At 44.3% G+C, this 22310-nt stretch overlaps 2 protein-coding genes across 5 annotated transcripts in view; one reads left to right on the forward strand and one right to left on the reverse strand.

The window, feature by feature from the left end:
• Positions 1-1761: 1761 nt before the first annotated feature.
• On the reverse strand, positions 1762-20292 carry MRPL1 (mitochondrial ribosomal protein L1). Of its 4 annotated transcripts, none has more exons than XM_046941099.1 (9): positions 19921-20137; positions 19071-19130; positions 16466-16709; positions 14678-14761; positions 13095-13166; positions 12755-12866; positions 11256-11356; positions 3451-3532; positions 1762-2037 (listed from the first exon to the last, which is right to left on the reverse strand). In XM_046941099.1, the coding sequence occupies exons 1-9, from the start codon at positions 19977-19979 to the stop codon at positions 1874-1876; spliced, it is 978 nt and encodes a 325-aa protein (XP_046797055.1). In that variant the 5' UTR covers positions 19980-20137; the 3' UTR covers positions 1762-1873. The 4 variants fall into 4 exon arrangements, 3 of the variants coding, with proteins under 3 accessions (XP_046797055.1, XP_046797054.1, XP_046797056.1); XM_046941098.1 differs by lacking the exons at positions 19071-19130; positions 19921-20137 and adding exons at positions 17317-17422; positions 17535-17594; XR_006939250.1 differs by lacking the exons at positions 1762-2037; positions 19071-19130; positions 19921-20137 and adding exons at positions 7574-7773; positions 17317-17422; positions 17535-17594 and having other exon boundaries at positions 3448-3532.
• CNOT6L (CCR4-NOT transcription complex subunit 6 like) overlaps positions 19489-22310 on the forward strand; it is a 34499-nt gene continuing 31677 nt past the window's right edge. Inside the window, exon 1 of the mRNA XM_420472.8 lies at positions 19489-19671. The gene's annotated coding sequence lies outside the window, so the exon portion shown is untranslated. The remainder of the gene's footprint in view (positions 19672-22310) is intronic.

Consider the following 22310-nt stretch of genomic DNA (forward strand, 5'->3'; position numbering starts at 1 on the left):
CAAGTAGATATAATAACAGGTCAAAGTAATTGCCATACAACTGTAATTAAAGTCAGCAGGATTATGTTACGAGCATAATGATTACTACCTGTTGCAAAAAAGCAGTTTTGGTTTTACCCACACCAACTAGACCCAAAGAACAAAAAGTTAAATACATTTGAAGACTCAACTTGGCAACATTTAAGAGCTCAATCCTCATCAAGAGTTTAATTAATTTATTGGCAGTCTAGCACATCAGGCTGTGCTATTCCTAACAAAGTCCTCTGTTTCAGTTAAAAAGTCTTTGCTTTCAAGATTTTCCACCAATCTAACTGGTACTCATAGACATCAAGAGTCAGAGGAACAAGTTAAGCTAGTGAATGACCAAAAGGGACTCCATAGCCTTCCTCTCACACTCCCACATACACTGGCTGGATGGGGGACTGGGAGCCTCTATCTACAGGAGCCATTGCACCTCCACAGTAACTAGCCAAGCACGTGCCCCTACACCTCCTAACAACTCACTGCTCCTCTTATGTGCTTTCCATCCCCATACAGTAACACCATAAATCCTCAAAAAGCATCAGTCAGCATTTTTAGGTAAACTCTCAACATGAAGCATAGCACAGGAGTATTCCTATGAATTACCTGTACAGAAGGATCTATTACTGTTGTGAAGCCTTCTCAACTTCAAACCCATTCACTTACCCCAAGCAGTTATCTGCAAGCCTGTCAAAAGAGCTTTTCTACCTTTATGGCAGACAACAAATCAATACGTAAATTTTGGATCTTCACTCAGATATCACCCCAAAGTAGTTTAACATATGACAGTCAGAGCAAGGCCAGGTTGGGTTTTAGGAAAAGGTTCTTCACCAGAGGTGGTCAGACACTAGCAGATGCTCCCTAGGCCAGTAATCACAGCACTAAGCTGCCAGAGTCCAAAGAGCATTTGAACAACGCTCTCAAAAATAGGGATTAAATTTTAGGTGCTCCTGGGTAGGACTCCATGATCCTTGTGGATAACCTTTCAACTCAGGATAGTCTATGATTCTAGGATTAACTCTTTCCTGCATATTACAAACACTAATTGGATTCCCTGAGAGGCATAATGAGTTATACAGAGATTACACGTTATTAGAAAAATGTTGCACAACCACTCCTCTCACATAAGATATCCCATTTTCTTCTGTGGGAGAAAAAAAAAAAAATCTACTACAGTTTGTCACAAAGACTACCCCGCATTCAGAAGCAGGAGGTAGCTTCAGAATGCCAAGTGAAGCAGCAATTCTCTACATACCACTTCAGTAGCTATGCATGTAGATTAAATGAAAACAAAGTTGGATACCACAAGCACCAGGAAGATGCAACTCCCACCAACCCAAAAGCAAATTCATCCCTGATGTTGTAGAAAATGGGACAGTAAATTAAAACCTAGCTTCCTTCTCTTCGCAAGCTATACAGCAGCTTCCCACAAGAAACTGCATTAGTTTCTCTGTGTGGGACTGAGTCTAACATACAGAAGATTGAACATTCTGCAACTTCCACAAAGTCGAAAACCCAGCATTATGGATGTAAGGCGTGCTGGCATTTCAGCTGTAACTGTGGAAGTTGGATGGTGATATCTCAGAATTTATAGCACAACATTTATTAGGCTAAGAATTATCACATGCAAAGAAAAAACTACACACAAATTAGGGAGCTTTCAGCTACCAACAGAAGAAACCTAAGACTCCTCCAGTTTTAACAACAGCCTCCTGTTTCTGACAATTTCTTGTCACACAATTTTAAAAAGTGGAAGTCACAGATTTATTTTTTTTAATCCTTTTCACAGAATATGATTTGAATGACACCATTTGCTTTCCAAGCTTGATCATCAGATGCACAAAGAAAGGCATCAGGTACTAATAGATTCTTGGACAGGTTTTTCTTCATCATCATCTTCTGCGGGTTCTTCTTCCTTTTCTTCTACTTTCTCTGCCTCAGGGAGAAGTCCATCAAGGTTCAATAGTAAGCCCTCACTGGTTGAAGATCTAATAACCAGCTTCTTCACAAAGGGACCTAAGAAAACAAAGAATACCAGCTATTCAGTTACTCCACCAATTTTCACGTCTCCATACTGATTTACCTTAGTACTAACCCAGATTCTGTCAACGCATGACCTGAAGCAGAACCACACAAGTAGATCAAAAATGATCAAAAGAATGAGATAAAATGAGTGATGAGAGATACACCAACACAACACATTCTTTCTACAGAAAGCAAACATAACATTCTCTCTGCTAATGAAGATTAGGGTTTATGTCAATACCATCTCTACGTAGCTTGGCTTCCAAATGTTTACAATTACTTATTTCCAACAATTAAGCCCTCTTCGTAGCAATCTAATTCTAGTCAGAATGACCACATGGGCACCAATGTAGGCTCCAAAACACATTACAATTAGTTTTCCTGTATTTGCAGCTTCACGAAAATATTAATACGTGACAGAGGGCATAGAAGAAACCAATACTATTTCAGGATGCTACCCCCAAACATTGAGCGAGTCTTTTGACAAGAGCAACTACAGAAATAGTCCAGTTTCTCTGTGGAATTGTATCTACATACACTCCAAGAACATATGCCTTGTGGTATTTTTAGTCTTCCAATAGAGCAAGTGATTTGCAGAGGAATGTCACTTTAGTGCTAACTACACAGCTGCACGAAGACAAACTAGCACATATGGGTAATCTGAAAGGATTAGAAACTTGTAGCTAAGTGATTGATAGTTAGCAAGCCTACCCAGATTCCATTGTTGTAAAGATACTCTAAGGAATAAGCCTGCATCCTATAAATTGCAAATATTTTTTAACCAGTAAAAACAATCAAAGGCCCACACCACAAGCATCAAGCTAGATACCACAAAGCAAGCAAAATACTACAAAGAGAAAAATAGCTCACCCTTAGTTAACTAAGTTGGTGTAGCACATGAATAAAGCCCATTAATTAAAAATGCAGTATACCTTCAAACAGGTAGCTAGCATCAGACTAATGTCAATTGAAGCATAAGCGTCATCTTAAGTAACTGCAGGTGGATTCTGTGATTCTGAGTTCAAATTCTTTGTGCGGAGCTTCAAGAGGGTCATGCCAGTGGGCAAAACCAATCTACACAGACTCTGAAGGCCTGACTCATGCAGATTTCAGTGTATGGCTATAATTTATATAAGAATCAACCTTGCAAACTTAGTTCTATGCATCATCACTCTCCTTTCATCATATAGAAAGATCTGTAGTGCAACAAGAGTTCACATCAGAAGAGTACACTCTATCAATGCCTTCATGGGCTGTCCAGTTCTTAAGTTGTGAGTTACCCAATAGCTCCCTCCTCCCATCTGAAGCAGACAAAGCAGGTCATCAATTACACCCTGGTTAATGCTTGCTTCTTCATTTTGATTCAACAGCTTCAACCAATAGATTAGAAGAACAGCTGCTTACCAGCACTTGATGGTTTGAACTTGCAGATATCCTCAATAATTGTTTTTAGATTGGCAACTATCTGTTCAGTAGGCATATCCAGCTGAAAAACAATAATGCAGAATTAGCCATGATAACCTTAAAGCCTACATAGATATTTCTGAAGGTGCTGAGCATATATGAATTTTATATTTGGATACATTTTTTTTTTCCTCTGGGAACATCAAGCTATTTCCCTAGGACATCAAGCTATTGGTGTGGGTGCAGAGGAAGGTCAGAAAGATGATCAGAGGGTGGGAGCACCTCCCCTATGAAGACAGGCAGAGAGAGTTGAGGATCTTAGACTCGAGAAGGCTCCAGGGTTACCTCATAGCAGCCTTCCAGTACCTGAAGAGAGCCTACAGGAAAGCTGGAGACAAGGGGAAATGGTTTTAAATTAGAAGAAGAGGGTAGATTTAGACTAGATATTAGGAAGATCTTTACTGTGAGGGTGGCGAGACACTGGAACAGGTTGCCCAGTGAGGCTATGGATGCCCCCTTCCTGAAGGCATTCAAGGCCAGGCTGGATGGGGCTGTGAGCAACCTGATCTAGTGAGACATCCCTGCCTATAGCAGAGGGGGTTGGAACAAGATGATCTTTAAGGTCCCTTCCAACCCAAACAATTCTCTGATTCTGTATCCTTGTTAAAGAGTTAGAAATCCCATTAACAGCCTTATCAAAATGCCTCAGAAGTATTTTGAGGTTGTATGCCTTTCATTATTTCCCATCTTTCTACACGTGACATTCAGGAATTATACTTCCATAGTTCCATACACATGTAGCCTTAGAGATGTTTTAAAAACAATGTACATAAGTACTTTTTCAAAATAGTACTATTTGAAGAAATGAGCAGCAAGAAATAGCTGTCAAAATACAAAACAGATCAACTCCAAAAAAAACCACACAGCACTTGAAATTGAAGGCATTAAGATACATAACTGAAGAAAAGAAATCATTAAAAAAACAACATAAACACTTGGAGCTTTGCTCCATTTTTACTTTCCCATTTCAACATACTACAGCTTGCAGCATGTACACTGAGCACAAAACACAGACCAGTTTGCATCTACCCTTTTTTATACACCTCAGTTTCCATCCATGCCTTTTTTGATCTGCCAACCAAAACCTCCAGAATGAGGACTGGGGATCCTCATTCTGCACAGTATCCTTCAGTAACAGACTACTTACACACTGCTTCGGGTACATAAGCAGTCCTCACTGTATTGATCAGTATTTGGGAGTGAACCAACACCATTGCCAGATAAGTATTATTTCCTCAGATATTAAACACCTTAGACCACAATTTCTATTCACCTAATCTGGACATTCTTTAACAATGAGCAACTCATGAGGAAGAGACAAACCCAAACCTCATGGGGTCAAATCCAGAGACACAGCTCTTGGAGAGCTGAATATGCGTTTCCCAGACTTAATGTTCTAGAAGCATCGTGTCCTGCACTGTCATATTTAGTCTGCCCTCTGGTTTTACCCATACAATCCAGAAATCTTCACTTGTATGATAGTCAATATCTTTTTCCTAGAAATTTCAGAAATTGAAGCAATAGAAATTGAAGAGAAAATAGCATTTTTCTTACAGAATTAACTCCACTTCAGTGGACTGTACAGTAATCACTGGGGTCCCATCTTTCTCTTCAACTCCTCCCAGTGCACCATAAGCAGATTTCATTAGCATCTCACTTATCCATAAATGTATTCCTTACAACAGAAATGCTGTTAAGCTTCAGTAGTCTCCTCCCAGATTTGGTCCATTGATTTCTTTTTATGCACTTCTGGCAAACTTCTAATCCAAATGCCATTCCTCTGCTACACAGGGCAGTAGTCATTCATCTTTATTATCACCATGCTGATTGCAAAGCATGATGATATACCTGCCATAAATTAACAGATGTAGAAATTTGTTTGCTAATGCTGAGCATTTCACTTCACTGGCAGACTGATCACGCTTTACGGAATTAAAAATAAAGGAATACTTGGAACAATTTAAACAATTTAACAGTAATAACTAATTAGAAACTACACTTCAAATGAAGGTTTGAATAGTATTTGCTTCCAAACCTTGCACTATGTTCATGTCTCAAGTAAGCCTTACTTGTACAGCTTGATAACTGTTCAGTTACTTACTCATCTGTAACCAAGTCTAGAAGAACTCAAAAGACACAATTTTCAAGTTTCTCTAAGCAATACATTAAGATTCCTTCTAAGAACAAGACTACAACACATTATGAGAGAAGGCCATTATCTCAAAACACAAAGACGTTGGTTAACATCCAATATTTGATACTATAAGCAAATAGGGGAAAGCAAGTTACGTTCCATCACATCACATCCCAACAGGCTGTGTGCCATAATTTTCTCGAGATGTCAATGGCACCATAATGAAGACATGTAATTCCCAAAAGGTTCTGAGTATTTCAAAATAGTTTCCACATCCACACAGTAAGCATCCCACAGTAACTCCTGGTGTGTGCACAGTCATTGTGTTTCAGCACTTAAATATTTAGGTTAATTTTAGGCTTACCTGAACTGACAAAAGCACTCCAAACCAGATCTAAAGCTGTGCAAGCCACACAGCAGACTGATCCAGTGGGAATTGGTCAGTATCTTTAAGTCTTGAGTCACTCGAGCAAATAAGAAGGTCTACAAAAGGAGCAACTATTAATCTAATTCTAGTCCATTTTGTGTAAAACAACCACAAAGTAGCTTAGAAGACTGATAGTATGTACTACAACCGGAACACAGAACTGAAGTTCTTCCCAGCTTACTCTTTCAAGTTTAGGACATCACTGTCTAGAGTAGCACTAGGTGCTGTATGGAGGGACAGGGAAGTTCGTTCTTCCAAGAGACAAGCTTCTTCAACAGGGTCTCTCACTACCTCTGCTGAGGCTTCATCAACAGAGCTTTAAACATCGCCTTCTCAGGGATTTTTAGAAGTATGCAACGGAATACACAGGAAAGGCACTTGCCTATTTGCTGGCTACATCTGCAAATGAAGAACTAAAAGATGCCCTACTATTGAAACAATACATTGAGCTGTTTTTCTGAACTGTGCTTAGGGAGTTGTATCAGCAGATTGGTCACCGCAGTGAATCTGCACTACTGATGTAACCACTGTGTGTTACATGTAACACACAGGGAGGAAATGGCAGCCATGGCAGGGCAGGAAAACCTGGCCAAGGCAGTGAGTCTTTTCTTCTCCCCCCCTCTGTACACCTCCCAGTTGCTTTCAGTTCAGACAACAGTAATTTCACATCACATTCAAGAAATTTAAAGGAGCTATAAAGCTTGAGCCTCCGTCTCACTCTCACACTGTCTCTTCTTCCAGCTGTCAGTATAAAGAATACATGCAATAACATAATACTCCTAAAATACTGCCATCCCAAGAGCCTTATACAGCAAGGCAGATCAGTTCACCCTCTACTCCCAGAACCAATTATGCACTCTTGTGAGGTGGCCAGAACATGCATTAGCACTGATACACCAATACATTTTTCAGCCTCTTCCTCAACTTCCTCAGCCTCTTTCCCACCTCAAGTCAGCCATAAGACTGAGGCTCCTACATTAAATGCTGCAACCATCCAGAAATTATAGTTTTTCAGCACTTGCACTCGGAATTCAAGCTCCGCTTACTAACAAAGTCTTACAGGACAATGCAGCTATTAATATTATCTGCTCCAAAGCTGAAACTGGAATGCTTTATCTCATGGCACATAAGAGACCTGGACTGGCCAGTAGTCATTCAACCAAAAAGTTGAATCAGTTCTCAAAGCACTTAAACTGGGCTTAAAGCTGCAGTATCTGAAAGGAAACTAAAAAAACAAAAACCTATCCCCAAATCCCCTATTACAACCCTTCTAAGACAAACTAACAAGAATAGAAACCCCACAGACAGCAGCACTTCAAGTCTGCCATCTTCACCTGCGAGACCCAGAATTCCAATTACCTGTAATAAATACAAACGTATCGCAGTCAACTGCAAAACAAGAAAGAAGCTCACAGAGAAGCATGAGTTCATAGCTCTGCTTTCTGACTTCCCTTTGTCTCCTAGTGATATGATAATAAGAAATGAACAGCGATGCATTTTACCTTTTAGTTCGTATGAATGGTGAGATGTTTCAGGAGCACAGTGAGGTGTCAAGTAATTAACACCAGCATGGTGACCGGCGTCCTGTAACAATACACGACCTCTGCACATCTCTGCACTGTTCCAGTAAAACCACATTTTCTCCTATTTCAGGAGAACCACTCGACTTGGCTGAACTCCAGGAGCTGGTCCTCAGAGGGTTCTATAGAAAAATGTTAATGAAACCTCTTCAGAACAGGTTTAGAGCTACTCCTAACTGATTTTGAGTTGGACCAGCATCACAAAACAACTGCATTTCATCATTACTCAGAGAGTTGAATGTCTTTCATTACACAGTGAGGGCAGAAACCGGAGCTTCTCTTCTTTTGGGAACAGAAGAAAGCCCCCAAACCAACAGCTAAGTGCTGACACACACACAGCAGAGGAACATTTCTGTAAAAACATCTGGAGGACAGCCAGTATGAGTTAGAGAAGAGTACTGACCTATTTTGTGCTGTCTTGCTTTCCACAGGCTTCTGCTTAGTTATGAATCTTCCTGAGAAAGTAGGCAAGAAGAAGGGGAAAAAGCAGAAAAAACCCAAAACAAAACAGAGCTCTCAGTAGGACTCTACAGGAATCTACGGACCCTGTAGATACAGTCTTCTCATCCTGGCACTGAAGTGGGATGCATTTCAGATGTAGTAGCTGTAATACTGCTGCTTCAGAGATAATAGTAGGGAAGGCAAAAACACAGGCTAGAACAACCCTTACTGAGGCAGTCCCTTTGGTCCTCACTGTTGTGAAGTACTACTTTCTAGTTCTAGTTCAGCTTGCTACAATTTCTTCCCCACCTCCAATTCCTCATTTTGTTCCAAATTCAAGCTGTTTGCCAGCAAACGATGACTAGGAGAACATCATTCTCAGGACAGTGCAAACCATCAGGACCTGTGCAAGACCTTCAACTCTCACTGAGGTAGATAACAGAAGGCTGAATGGCCCTAACACCCTGAAGCCACCCAAAGCTGGATTCATTCAGAAGCAGTTCCTTCAACATCCTACCTCTAGTGCAGACTGGCATTTCTGTTCCCTGTCTTAACAGGGACTTCCATTCACTCACATATGCTGTATACCAAATGGCACAGATGTCCAATTCAGTCTCACTCTCTCTGTACTTCTAACCCTACGAACGAAATTGTGCTTCTGTACAAGCCGTCCCTTCACAAAAGGTATATGATATACTTCCAAAAGAAATAACAATTCTCACCTCTCAGAATAATCTTGCACTGTTCCACAGAAGAACCATTTCCCAGGCAGCTCTCTGCACAGACAGGAAAGCAAACTGGAAACTTCTTTCCGGTGCCACATTTATTTGCATTCTGATTTTTCTAAGCATCTCCAACTTGGGAGAAAACAATTTGCAGCACCCGATCTAAATTCAAAAGCAGTGCCAAAATCCTCGACAAAAATGACTTTAAGCTCCCTCTTCAGATAGCACGATTTTGAAGGGGATATGATGAGCATTCTCATTTTGCCTCCCTTCTGCTTTAAGCTCCATGTCTCAAAAGAATATTTTACATTCTCAGTTTCACAACTCCAGATCTACTAATTAAACTTAACTACTGCCAACTCCCAGGCTCCTCAAAGACATCTCAATTACTTACTACATAAGAAAACACCATTAAGGCTGCCGACTTATGTGGGAGTGCAGCACAACTTCAAGCTATTGGCCGTAATTGACCTAACAGGCAACATAAGACAGCAGCACTAAAGGGAAAACATCTCTTTGAGGAAATGCCAGCTTGGCAGAGTCCCAGAAACATCTACGCTACCACCTGGAAAACAGCAATATATCTTCATGCCTCCGTGTAATTCACAAATGATGTTTTCCTCACTGGCAAGGTTTAAATTTAAAGAGCTCTAGATCCAGTGGTGAGCAGACGTGTAACCACGCAAAGCTCCCACAGGCTCCCAGAGCCTTGCCTAGAGCAGATTTCCTTCCAGCACCACTGCACAAACAGCACAACTAGGTCAGGCAAAGGAGAGCAGCTACAGAGGGTGGAGACACTTTACGCAAGCCGTAGCCACAGACATCCTTCTGCATACAGCTCTCTGAACGCGTCACGTGTGCTGTGCTGGAGTCACCTCTGCCACGTAGCTGACAATATCTTGCCACAGCTGAACTGTGCACAAGTAAACCCCCATCATACTGCTTCCAAGCCAAGATTAAGAGCTCATTCACAAGAACCTGCTATTTACTAATTAGAAAATAAAAAAGTGACATCTCAGGCTGCACTCAGAACATAAGATGCTGGTGCTACAAGGCACCTTATATCAGTAACAACACAGTTTAAGTTTCAGAAATTCTAACCACAGCAGTAAGAAGCTATAATAAGTAGAACCAACTGCAACTGCTTCAAATGCTGTCAAACCATCTGAGTTCTTCGATCACCTTCATTCAAAACCTGTGGGTTTTTAACCCTTTATAAGTAAATGAAAAGAGCCTTAATTTGCAGGTGTTTAAAAGGCTGATCTACAGTACAAGATGAGGAAAGTTAAAGGATTAAAATTTAGTCCAAAGCAAAAGCAATATGAAGTATGTTCAAAGTGCTGGAAACCAAGACACCTATGGATTTGTGGTGTTTCACGTAGTCACTCAGACTTGCATGCAGCTAAAGATGCAGTCTGTCTGTATGAAAGTGTAATACATTCTGTATTTTAGGAGAATCAGCCTGAAAAGTCTCAGTTTTGAGTACTGCGTATAAGAACAGACCCTTTAAATACACATGCACAACTCACAGGAGCTAGCCAAAATTAACAGGCTTGCTTATCTCTACCACCACCAGACAAAACTGCAGAGATTAGAAGTCTCATGAACTTCCTTTCTGCACCAGTATCAGCTAATGGAAAGTTAAATATAGGCAGGATTACAAACAGACATAACAGAACGGAAGCAAAACAATTCAGAACGGAAAAAAGAACTCTTAAGGAAAAGGACTAAAGCCCTGTAAGAGAAGATAAAATGCTTTTCTAAAACTCAGTTTCTTACACAGCAGTAGTTAAAGCACATGTTAATTTTATGATATTTAAGGTGTGGTGCAATCAGTTGGTTTTTTCTGCCCTGAGCCAGGATCAAAGTCTTTAAAATTAAACTAGGTCTGAAAATTTCAAAATGAAAACAGTCCTTAATTATTAGGGTCAAGTGAATACTTTCTGTTCCCTTTGTGCGTACTCTACAGACTTACAACCCATAAATCATTAACTACATAAATAAAGCTTTGTTTTCTTCACATAGAAGCATTGGGGTTGGGGAAGTATGAAATTAAAGGCAGAAATACTAAAGGGACTGCTAGGAAAAGGGCACATTTTGCATTGAGCTGCATCTTATTTTGTTCATTGCCAATAGAATGGCAATTTGTTCATTACAATTCATTGCCAATAGAATGGCAATCACAGATCCCACTCTCAGCATACTTAACTTCTCAGCATTAGATATGTATCACTCTCAGTCTAAGTGGAGCCAACCTCCATCACCGTACTTTAATGACATATAGTGCTCACATCAGCTGAAGACACCACACAAAGAGGACAAACGATACTTTAAAATCTTGGGAACGCACAGGACACAAACTATTTGTACTGAAATAGGGAAGAAAACTTCAGCTCTGCTCAGCAGAACACAGTCAAGAGCTCTCCATTACCACTTACTCTTGCTATCCTCGTCTTGATTAGACGCTCATCTTGGACCGTGTACTCAAGACCTTCCCTGAAGAACTGTAGCATTTTGGGAATATCATGGCCCAGGGAATCTAATTTAAAAAGAAAGACAACCAAAACAGGTTAATACCTATTAGGAGGGCAGAACATACTATTAGAAAAGGGAGAATTTGGTGTTTCACCTTAAGGCAATTAAGCATCAAACATAAATGCTGTTTCCATGTTTCGTATTGAAATCTCCCTCCATATTCTCTCCTTTCTCATTAATCAGCAGATCTTTACAGAGGATATAGTAAAATAATTAAATATGTAACTAAGATCTCACTTCAAATGAAAAAAAACCTTGTGAAGAGTGTACATATGTAGTCTCTGTTACCTAATGTAATTAGTTTGGAAGGCTGGGATCTACTGAGTTAAACTCAGAACCATCTCCAAGCATCTGCCTTGGAAACAAACAGTATACAACCGTGTAATAGCAAGATTACACACTACCTGAAACACTCTGACCCAGCGCAGCCATTGCACAAGTAAAGACAGCTGGTTTTGTTATCTCAGCTGCAAAAGCTTATTTGACAGATTTACAACATCACTCAATTGTTTCAACTGCAAGTATTATTTCTCCCACATGCCTTTGGGTGGCTCCAAGATAAATCAACCATCAAGAACCCACAAACTAAGCAAGTTTGTAATGAAATAATACAGCTTTCATTTTCCCCAGAAACATCTGGAGTATTCTGTTGTACTGCTTTGGACAGGTTAATATGTTTGCTGCAAACATTTAGGAGGCTAAGAGCAGTGACTGCAGCTTGTGAAAGCATTGTTGAGACAGCTGGCAGAAGGTAAGTGAGAATTTGAGCCAAGATTAACTGCTTTAAGAAGCTGACACATCTGTGTAAGAAACAGACCCCTAAAACACATCTAAAATAAGTAAGGAAGGTGAAAAATGTTTAAAGACTGACATTTGATGCTGTGAGAATCTGATCTGAATAGAAAGTTTCTTGTGCAGAATAAAAAGGGAGTGACATACAGATAAGTGAACAGGTTATACTAACAAAAAGCATGAAGAACATTGTTATTCAGAAGCACCAACACCGTAAGCAGGGATGAAGATGGGATCCAAACAACTGTTAAACATAACTGCCTCAGTGAACACACTTCTTCCAAGCTGCTGCTGTTTTCTTAAGTTTGCTGCACGAAGTTCACAGTACAGTGATCACTGTGCACAGCTGATCACATACAGAATGATGTGCACAACTAGTTGACAAACTAACCTCAACTGTAATCCCAACATTTGTGTTGTAGGAGACAGGGGGAAAGGCACAGCACTAGCTTCCTAAAGCAACTCTCATAAGACAAAGTAGCTCAGTCACACACAGCAAAATACTTAATGCAATTATATGTCTTAAAAAAAAAACCTTCAGACAAAAATCACCTCAAGAGTTAAATCTTGTTCCAGTACTCAGATTTATAAAAAAAGGTTTGCTTCTTACTTCTTCTCGTGCTGGGGTATTTTCGTTTTAGCTTGTTCCTCAATGGGATCAGCTTAGGTATTATTGCAGGAACAGCTATGTAGAAATCCATTTGAATTTCATCTTCCAAAATCTACAATAAAACAAATTCAAATATATTCAGGAATGCAATGAATTACCCAAGTACACAAGTTCTATCTACCAACATGTCAGAACACACAAAGCAGTATTTCACTGTTCATATTGGCTGCTAACTTCTAGCTGGAAACTTTTGGACATGAAGTTTCTTGTCCCTTCTCCATCAGTCACTAAGGCAAATTAAAACGTTTAATTTACTTAATTGAAAATAAATAATAAATACCCATTTGATTAATTCAACACCTCCCACAACAGCAGCTCCATTCTCTCGAGCTATTTCAGCTTCTTGCTCATTCTGTTGGAAGAAAAAAAGAGACAAGTGTATTAACATCAGTACAATTGATTGCTCTGTATCAACGGCACTAGAATGTCTTAAAACTAATCAAAGACCCAAAATATCCAACAGCGGAGCAGCAACTTCAGTTCAATCCAGGTCCCAGTAAGAAGCAACAGGAAAGTCTTTAGTCCTCTTCTGGTGAAGAATGAGAAAAAAAAGAAGTGATCCCATTTGGGAAAAGCACAGTCACAAGGCCTTTTTCCCCTCTAAACATTCTCTGAAAGTCACAGGCAACCATCCACTAGATGGAGTCAACATTTACTAAACGCTACAAGAAAAGTATGGAGAATGCTACTTAAAACCACTATAAAATAAGGCTATTTACTTCTGCTATTAACATTTTGCTTCAAATAGCATTTAGAATACAATGTCATTTTTCTTCTGTGAGGTTTAGCTATTAATATGCTCTGAAATATTGAATAGCAGCAGGAATTGGTTTTTGGCTCAAGCTTTTGGAAAGTCAGAACAAGGTCTCCCTCACAAGAATGAGTTGACTAGCTCCAGCCTTCCATGTGAAAGTGGTGGCGTGGGAATGGAGTCCCTCAGTCTTTCTCCACATACATGCCTCCAGAAGACATGAGGTCTCTTATCCTGATTGAATTTGAGGTTAAGAGAAGATTTCAAGACACTGCAACACAGAATCTGGCATACTTGTCAAGCCTCAGTTCTGTAGGAGGATTCTCACCTTACAGCTTATATCTCACCTTGATAGAAAATCTATCAAAACTCAGTTCAAAGGGTCATAAATTCAGTTCAAGGCACTTCTCCACGATAATCTCATATTGATGACACGTAACTATTTTGTTAGAAAAAGTAACAGGCAAAGGACAACAGCAAAGAGCCTGCAGTAGCCTCATTCAGATAAGACAATGGCTCCACACACCATGTCATACTAGCAAACTCCTACAACAGAGCATGAAGGGTTTGTGGAGAAAGTTGTTGTGTTATTCTCATTGGTTGCTTGCTTTGGATTGGTTGTTTTGTTGTGTTGGTTTTTTTTGAGAAGTCACTCCCTACCACTATCACACAATTGCATTCCGTTGCAATATAAGCTATGGTGAATAACAAACACCTCTAGTTTTCACTGTCTGCTAAGGCTTAAGACAGTAAGGATGGAAATGACTGCTGCACCAAACTGTCCATCTTTCTTACAGGATGGTCAAAGTTTTAACTCTATAGAAGACTTTAATCATCCCTTTCCCTTAGTCACACCTATGCAGATGTTTTCTCCCTGAGTGCATTGCTAGAATAAACCAGATACGTAAAGATAACACGACTAAGGAAATTCAAGATGCTTGTTAACATATTAAGACACTGTTGAAGATGTATCCTTGACAGGCTTGTGAGTTCCATAAAGCATTTGAAGAGTCTTCTCAGCGCCAGGTACCGTACATACAACACAACTAGTTCTGACACAAGAGCATGCAGGGTTCATGACATATATAAATAAGTAACTCAGGCTTACTGACCTCTGTGAAAACCAAGACCTTATTCGTTTCATCTGTAAAGCGGTATGGAAGAAGAACAATGCTTGCAAACTGATCCACCTTTTTCTAAAAAGAGAAGAAGAAAAATTGAAACAAACCACGGCTGAAGAGCAAGTCAGATTAAGTAACTTTGTCCCACACAAATGCAGCCACCTGACAAAAACATGTGTACTTACACTACACTTACATATGGTAAACAATCACAATAAAAACCACACAATGCATAGATTCTGACTGCTTTTGTATGTCTGGTGTAGAAACGAATTGAAACTTCACCAACTTAAAATGTGGGAATTATTCATGCTGCTGTTTGGTCAAGAGAAAGGAACTGAGGTCACTGTCTGCCATGTGTGGGACTGCTACACACTCAGGTGGCATCAGTAACAACCACTGAGATGCTGTAGTCACAGCTTATCAGACTTATGTCACCAATTTAGCAGACAGTGCAAAACAATTGCAACAAACGCGTCCCTTGCCAAGGCATAAGCATACCACACAGCTACTAAAAACAGTTGCAAGAGGTCTGTATTGCTTTAAGTATGAACTTATCTAGCTTTAAGAGCCCCTTGGTATACTAAAGAAGATACTTAGTTAGACACAGGAGGAAATAAACTTTAAAGAAGCCAAATTGCTTTCTAACTATGGAGGAAGCAGAATGTCTTAGAGTAAGGCTCAACCAGGCTAGACACCTTTGAACTGATGAAAGAGACGACTAGTTACAAGAACACTGCACCAAGGCAACACTCAGACCAGAATCCTAATGACCTCTTAAGCAGCTGAGAGGACAATAAACATCACTTAGAAAAAAAAAAAACTGTCTATGCTTTTTCTTCATTTCTTAATCTGCATCTTTTGAAGACTTGTAGGGACGCCATCCACTCCTAGTGTGGCAAAGAAGGCTTGCACTGATGTACCCACTTAACATGACCATGTCGTTAACCCAAGCCAGGAAATCAGATGACAGCAAGGCACTCCTCTAAAAGCGATAGCCTTACAGCAACTTAACAGGAGTCCTAGCTCTCATGCATTTCACCAAAGCAACACTGTGAATCCTTCGGCTCTGGATTCACGTCTAGTCTATCACAGTTTGGGAGCTGGCATCATCTGTAGTCACGCAAAGTGAAACCATCTTCCAGTAATTGCTGAGGACATCAGCAGCCCTGCAAGGAATGTAACAGGGCTTGGGGATGAACTCCAAGGGTTCCAGGGAAATAAACAACAAAATAAGGTTCTTTAAATAAATAAATAAAATACATGCTTCCCTTTCACACAGAAGCGCCTCACTCTAACAGTGCTCATAAAAATATCATAAGCAAACATGCAATAACATACTTTCATGGAGCACGACAAAAACAGAATTTAAAACATGGTGGGAGGCAGAGATGGGAAGAAGTTAGACTAAGAATTCTCCCTATAACAATCATTCCAGAACAAAACACGCATCTAAGGTAATAATCTACGTGGAAAGCTCAAGTAGGGGTAAGGCTTAGTTTGACCAGTTCTGCCTGAACCTGAATTTCAGTCACATAATAGCCCAACTTCATAATTCCTGAAGATGGGCATCTTCACCCCAAGTACTTAATCTCTATTTAATAAGCATACACACAGTAAAAGTATAAAGCCACCTGCAAACACAAGCAGCATTCCAACACTCAGCCAGAGCACCTGCAAGAGGCAGGTGAGAAGACCACTAGTAACATCTACTCTAAACTTAAAATACAGCTTTCCACATTATAAAAAAATAATTATTTGTAGCCACTTCCCACTTACCTTCTTTGGTAGTTCCATATCTAGGGTCACATTAATATACACAAACTGTTTTGGGTAGGTGAAGTCCAGTTCCTGAAATTTCTTTAACATACCCACAGCTTCTTCTACATTGTAGGATGGTCGCTTGTAGTACCACGTCAAGTACACATCATCCACAGGCTTGCTCAGCAGTGGCCGCCTGCCACGTCCTTTTTTCTTCTGAGTTTCTTCCTGCTTGGCCTTCTGTGAATCTCTTTTTGCATTTCTGAGACGTGCAACACAAAAAACAAACACTAAAAACCCAACCATCATCAACTGTAGAGCATTATGTATTTCAAGAGAAAAGAGTAGATACTGTCAGCAAAGCACTAATCAGCAAAGAGTTACAAAGGTAGGTTTTACACGTAAGAACAAGCAGCACCCCTAAACTCACTCATATTATTTGTCTCCAATGGCCAAAGCAGAAAACAAACTTCCAGTGCAGTTAACAAATACAAGCCCCAATCCTTATATAATCCTGCCCGCCTTATCAGGTTCACAACTCATTGAGAAAAAGGCAGCCACTATTTCTCTAATAATAAGAATGCAAAAAGTGAGAAAGTAACTGCTCTTCAGAGCTCTCAGTGTATCGCATGCGCCACTGTTCTGTACACTCATCTCGTTTTTTTCCCTTTTTCACTTAGTAGTATCAGACTTTAAGAAACATCAAAATAAATAACATCAGAATCTGAAGGATGAGACGCCAGAGGAGCAGCTGAGGCCCGTCGGTTTGCTCAGCCCAGACAAGAGGATGCCGAGGGATGCCTCGCGGCGGCCTCCAGCTCCTCACAGGGCGCGGAGGGGCAGCGCCGCAGAGCCCCCGGCACACTCACTTGGCGGCCGCGGCGTAGAGGCGGGCGGGCGGCGCGGCGCTCAGCGGTGCGGCGGCGGGACGCTGCTGGAGGCCGGGCAAGGCCCACCGGCGGCACGGGGTCAGCACTGTGGGGAAAAGCACGCACGGCTTCAGACAGGCGCCTGGTCCCGCGGGGAGCCCTCCCGCCTCCCTTCCCCGCCACCCCCGGCCCCGGTGGCGGCGGCCGAGCGCCTTCACCTCGCCGCAGTAACAGGCCGGCGGGAGCCGCCATCTTGAGCAGCCGCCGCGGTGCAACGCAAAAGACGTCCGCCGGGCGCTGCTCCCGCCGGGCTGCCGGGCCGCGGCTTAAAGCCGCTGCGTACACCTGGGGACCGCCGTGCGGCTGCCTGACGTTTACATTTCCTCCTCCGTTCCTTAAATATGGCAGGAGCCTTTTGGACTAGAATTGTTATTTTTAAAGCAGAGCAGCTGACGTTGCGTGCATATGCAAAATGCAGCATAACAAACCTGATGGGCGTTTCTCCAAGGTAACTTGCCTACATGTCCTGGGAAGGGATCAAGGAAGGTGGGAAGGTTTGAGGGAGACAGGAAGAAACAACCTGCCTGGTTAAAGAGTCCTGGGGACCGGTGTGAAAGGGCACACACTCAAAATGCAGAGATACAGCAGCTTCAAGGAATGGGGTTTCTTTTCTGATGGGCATTAAGCAACTATGTATATACTAAAGTGGTGGCAAATGTAATGCAAGACCTACCACACGAGTGCTCAACGTGCACCTGTGATGGGGTAACAACACGCATCCTCCATCCTGTTCCCCCTAAACGTCTGAACCCACTCTGAGCTCCCCACTGGTCAGACAGGGCGTCGCTGCTACAGACCGTGGGTCTTGGCCATAGGCAGGACGTACCGGCTCACAGATCACTTCTTAACAATCCTTCTGTATTACCTGCATAGATGCCAAAGGACTCAGAGTATTGGGAAAAAATCAATTCTGACTGGGAAAGATCAGAGGCTGCGGTCTGCCATACAAGTGCCTAGCGAGCCCCCAGGAGATGCTGGCCCTGCCAGCAGTGACCCCAAGCAGGCCACTCGTAGAACCTGGCTTCTCAGTTACGCTCCCTTCTGAGAAGGGAGGGAAACAATACCTGAGGTGAGGGTGGCGAGGCCCTGGCCTGTAATGGGAGCCGGGAGATGTAGGGGATGATTAACCTAGGCAACGGGAGAAGGGAGGGCGGAGACCTCCACCGATCCATTTGGTGGTTGTTTTCAGGAGAGGAAATGACCAGAACAGCTAAAGGCACCTCTACCAAAGAAGTCAGAGTGCCAATGCCTTTCCAAGGCAGCTCATGACTTTTCTCCTATAAAAACACATCCCAGTAAAGTCATTCTTGAAGATTTTTTTCTTTCCTTCTCTCTCGCTCTGCCCTCTTCTGCACATGCGTGCACCCACTCCCAACCACCCGTTTACACTGGAGGCTGTTACCTGTCTGAACCCTGCTCTACCATGGATGCTCCTTCTGTGCTCCTCATTCTCTGAGCAAATATGAGCATCTTTGGTCCCACAGGTGAACACACAACGACCTGCACTTTCCTCTCCCTAGTTTCTTTTTTTTATTATGATCCCCTTTGATAATTCACTCTCCATCTTTCCCTCACTCTTCACCCACATATTTCCTTTCAGAACTTAGGAATGGTCCCCACAGGTGCCATACAGCAGCACACTCCGGTATGCCCAGCTGGAGAACACTGGGTTCCAATGCTGGCACACCATTTACCTGTTCCGTCCGCTCTCTGACACGGGTCTGCGGAAGGGTTTCGCAGCAGGGGGACACTTCCTATGAAGAAAGAGGCGATGACAGACAAGACCTACGCCCCCAGAGGCTCAGCGCGGGGCCCCGTCACCCCGACACCTGAGTCACTTCCTCAGCCCGCCTGCGACCGCCGGAGGCCTTTCGCGGGGCGACCTGCTCCTCACGTACGCCCTGTCAGACGCCGCTCTCTGTAATTAACGACAATTAGCCACGGAGGGCTCTTTTCCCTCCCTACGATCGGGGCCCCACTGGCGTCCCCAGGAGCAGCCGCCGCCCCCCAGGGCCCGCCGGGGGCTCCCCGCCACCGCTCCGGGGTCCCGGCACCGCCCCGGGGTCCCTGCGCCGCCCGCCCCGCTCCCGCCGCCTCCTCCTCCCGTCCCCACCTCCCGCTCCCCCGCCCTCCGCGCCGCCCGAGCCCCGGCCCGCTCCTCCCCGCCGCCGCCGCCGCCGCCGCCGCCACCGCCGCCCCGTTCCCCGTCCCCGGCGGGCCGCCGCCTGCATGTCGTTGCTGCCCGCCGCCCCGCCGCCGCCGCCCCGCCGCCAGCCGCCGCCGCGCCGGATGCAGGTGAGCGCCGCGGCCCGCCGGGGCCTGGCGGGGAGCGGGGCCGCCATGTCGGGGCCTGCGCCGCCCGCCAGCACCGGGGCCAGCGGCCGGCCGGGCGGCTGCGGGGCGACGGACCCGCCCGGGAGAGGAGGGAGGCCGCGCCGAGGGGATGCGGGGCGGCGGGGGGACCGCGCGTCTTCCCCGGCCCAGGGCCCAGACGCGGCCGTGCGGGCTCCCCGGGCCCACCGCCGGGACGGGCCGGCCGCTCACCTGACGTTGTGCGGCGCGGAGCGCCGCTTCCCTCGAGGGGAATAGTATAGAATATACATAGTTGCTTAATGCCGCAGCCCTGCGCTCGGGTGCTGGCGGAGGCGAGGACGGGCACGAACGTCCGAGTTTGTGCCAGCAGTCCGGGGGCTTGCTTCGTAAACTTCTCCGCGGAACATGGCGGAGCGCGTCCCGCCGTGTGGCGGCCCCGCCGTGTTCTGTCCGACCGCCCGAAACCTTGGGCACGTTCTGTCTGACCTGCCGGGACCTCGGGGCGAGCAGCTTTGTCCGCCCGCTGCTGAAAGTTGGAGTGTCTGCTTCTGGGAGCCACAAGTTGTGTTGATCGGCCACTGCTGGGACAGGAGGCCCGTGGCCAAATGCGGTCTGTGGGGTGGGAATTTTGCCCCTGCGGTGCCAGCACAGCTCCGTCCCCCACACTCCGAGCCAACCTGGAGGGGAGCAGCTCGTCTTGAGTTGCTCCTGGCGTGTGTGGACATGGCCGATAATGAAAGTAACGATAACGCAGCTATTTTTAGCGTCTGCCATTCCTTTGAGATGTTTTTTGCCCCGGTGCAAGCTTTCTGACAAAGAAATACAAAGTGTGTTGTGTCCAATAAGAGTGTCATCGCTTTGACGAAGGCCCAGGAATTCCTAGAAGCAGCACCTCCATTTGGAGGGCCAAAGGGCTTTGGCGGCGTTGGAGTGCGGCCTTTACAAACACAGCACCACTAGTGTTTTCCTCCCTATATCTCTCTCCCAAAACGTGATCTGATGGTGAACCTTGTACTGAGAGGGCTGTCTATCCACACGGCAGCCCGCTGGGCCTGGCCATGCACTGGCGGCACTCCAGAGTGACAGAGGCAGCTCTGCATGCACAGGTCCCTGCGTGGCCCCTTCCGTTTCCACCACACCGTGCTGCAGGCTCGTGTGTGCCTTATCGAAGCTCTCCAAACTGAGGGCTGTGGGACTGCGAATGCTCGCCTCGAGCTCTCTGTGCCCTGCCGAGGGTAGTGGGACTTGGATACTACTTGGTTGTGTCATTTTGCTCCGGAGTAGATGAGTGGTGTGTGCTGGTGACATCGTGCTGCTCCATACCTTCCCGTATCTGTGCATCACCATATGTGTGGCCCACAGTACTGTGTTGATTCATCCGAGCAGAACTTATGTTCTAGTATCTACTCAGGCGTGAAATCTCCTTGCACACTCTCTTCAGAGCTGGTTGGGGATGATAGAAGTCCTATGACCGCCAGGTTGGGCTGAGCGGTGGGAATTGTGCAGCACTGTGCTGCCCGCTAAGCAAACCCCGTTAAACACTTTCAGTTTTGTTCCTTTCTCACTATGAAAAGTGAAGAGTTGTAGCACTACGAGTGCTGAAGTACAACGGAACAGACATTATTCAGTTTTGCCTTTCCTTCCTGCAAGGGCTCTCGCTTTCTAATTTAGTCGGTGAATTTCACTGAAGTATAAAGTACGATGTAAGTGGATGATAGGTACTGCCACATCCTTGGGCTGAGGTTAGGTTTGCTTTCCCCTCAGAAACCGAGATGCTGACGTGCCCATGACAAAGGAGTAGGAATACCCGTTGTCAGAGTGCTGGCAAAGGTTTGTATGGCAGCGGTATGAAAAACACAAAACTTTGCAGATTCATTTTGAGCCGCTGAGCTTCACACCGGGCCTACATGGCAAACTTCTGCTGGCACAGCTCTGTCTGCGAGCGCTGTGACGAGGTGTGACCCGTGACTGACACAGCTGTGCCAGCAGAAGTCCCTGCTGTAGATGCAGTTATCTGCAGAAGTGCATTTTTACTGATAGGACTTGTTTTCGTTTTTAAGGGTGTTTTTCCCTGTCGTGGTGGTGGTGTCATTGCCAGCTAAGCACAGCACCTTGGGGGCGGGAGGAGTTGGTGTGTCTGGCTCGGAGGGGACACCACCAGTCTGTGCTCTGTGCAGGTGGCTCTCCTCTCCCCGCCCCAGGTATCAGGAGCTCGGGAACGTCTGCAGTGGCCATTCCTTGCTGAAGTAAGTGGTGTTATGACTGCTACTTGTTTTCTTTCCTTGCAAGGATCTTTGTAAAGCTTCGTTTCGGGCGATAAGCCGGTGGTTTTTTTATTGTTTGGATTCTGGCTGTTTTTCCTTACTGGTCTCGCTCTTATAAAAAGCAGGGCAGGCTTTGCTCTGAGCCTGCCAAGCACAGCAATATTCAGCTCTCACACCAGTCCTACAGAAATCAACCAGAACACGATCCCAACGCGTCTGTGGACTGTGGAGGTAAAATGAAAGGGAGCCATTGGAGAAAAGTTAATTAATTTGCACACTGGGGTGAGTCTTTACTTAATTTCAACCTAAAGCATTGCAAAGAAAATCTTACGTTGAGGTAGGTCTCTGCAGCTGCTG

The sequence above is a fragment of the Gallus gallus genome, chromosome 4, assembly GCF_016699485.2.
Source record: "Gallus gallus isolate bGalGal1 chromosome 4, bGalGal1.mat.broiler.GRCg7b, whole genome shotgun sequence".
In the NCBI taxonomy this organism is placed as follows: Eukaryota; Metazoa; Chordata; class Aves; order Galliformes; family Phasianidae; genus Gallus; species Gallus gallus.

Coding starts and splice junctions, on each gene's coding strand:
- MRPL1 (XM_046941098.1), bottom strand. CDS start 17,568: ATGGCGGCTCCCGCCGGCCTGTTACTGCGGCGAG. Junction 16,710..17,316: donor CTCTACGCCGCGGCCGCCAA/GTGAGTGTGCCG, acceptor TGCACGTCTCAG/AAATGCAAAAAGAGATTCAC. Junction 13,167..14,677: donor AGGTCTTGGTTTTCACAGAG/GTCAGTAAGCCT, acceptor TTCTTCCAACAG/AATGAGCAAGAAGCTGAAAT.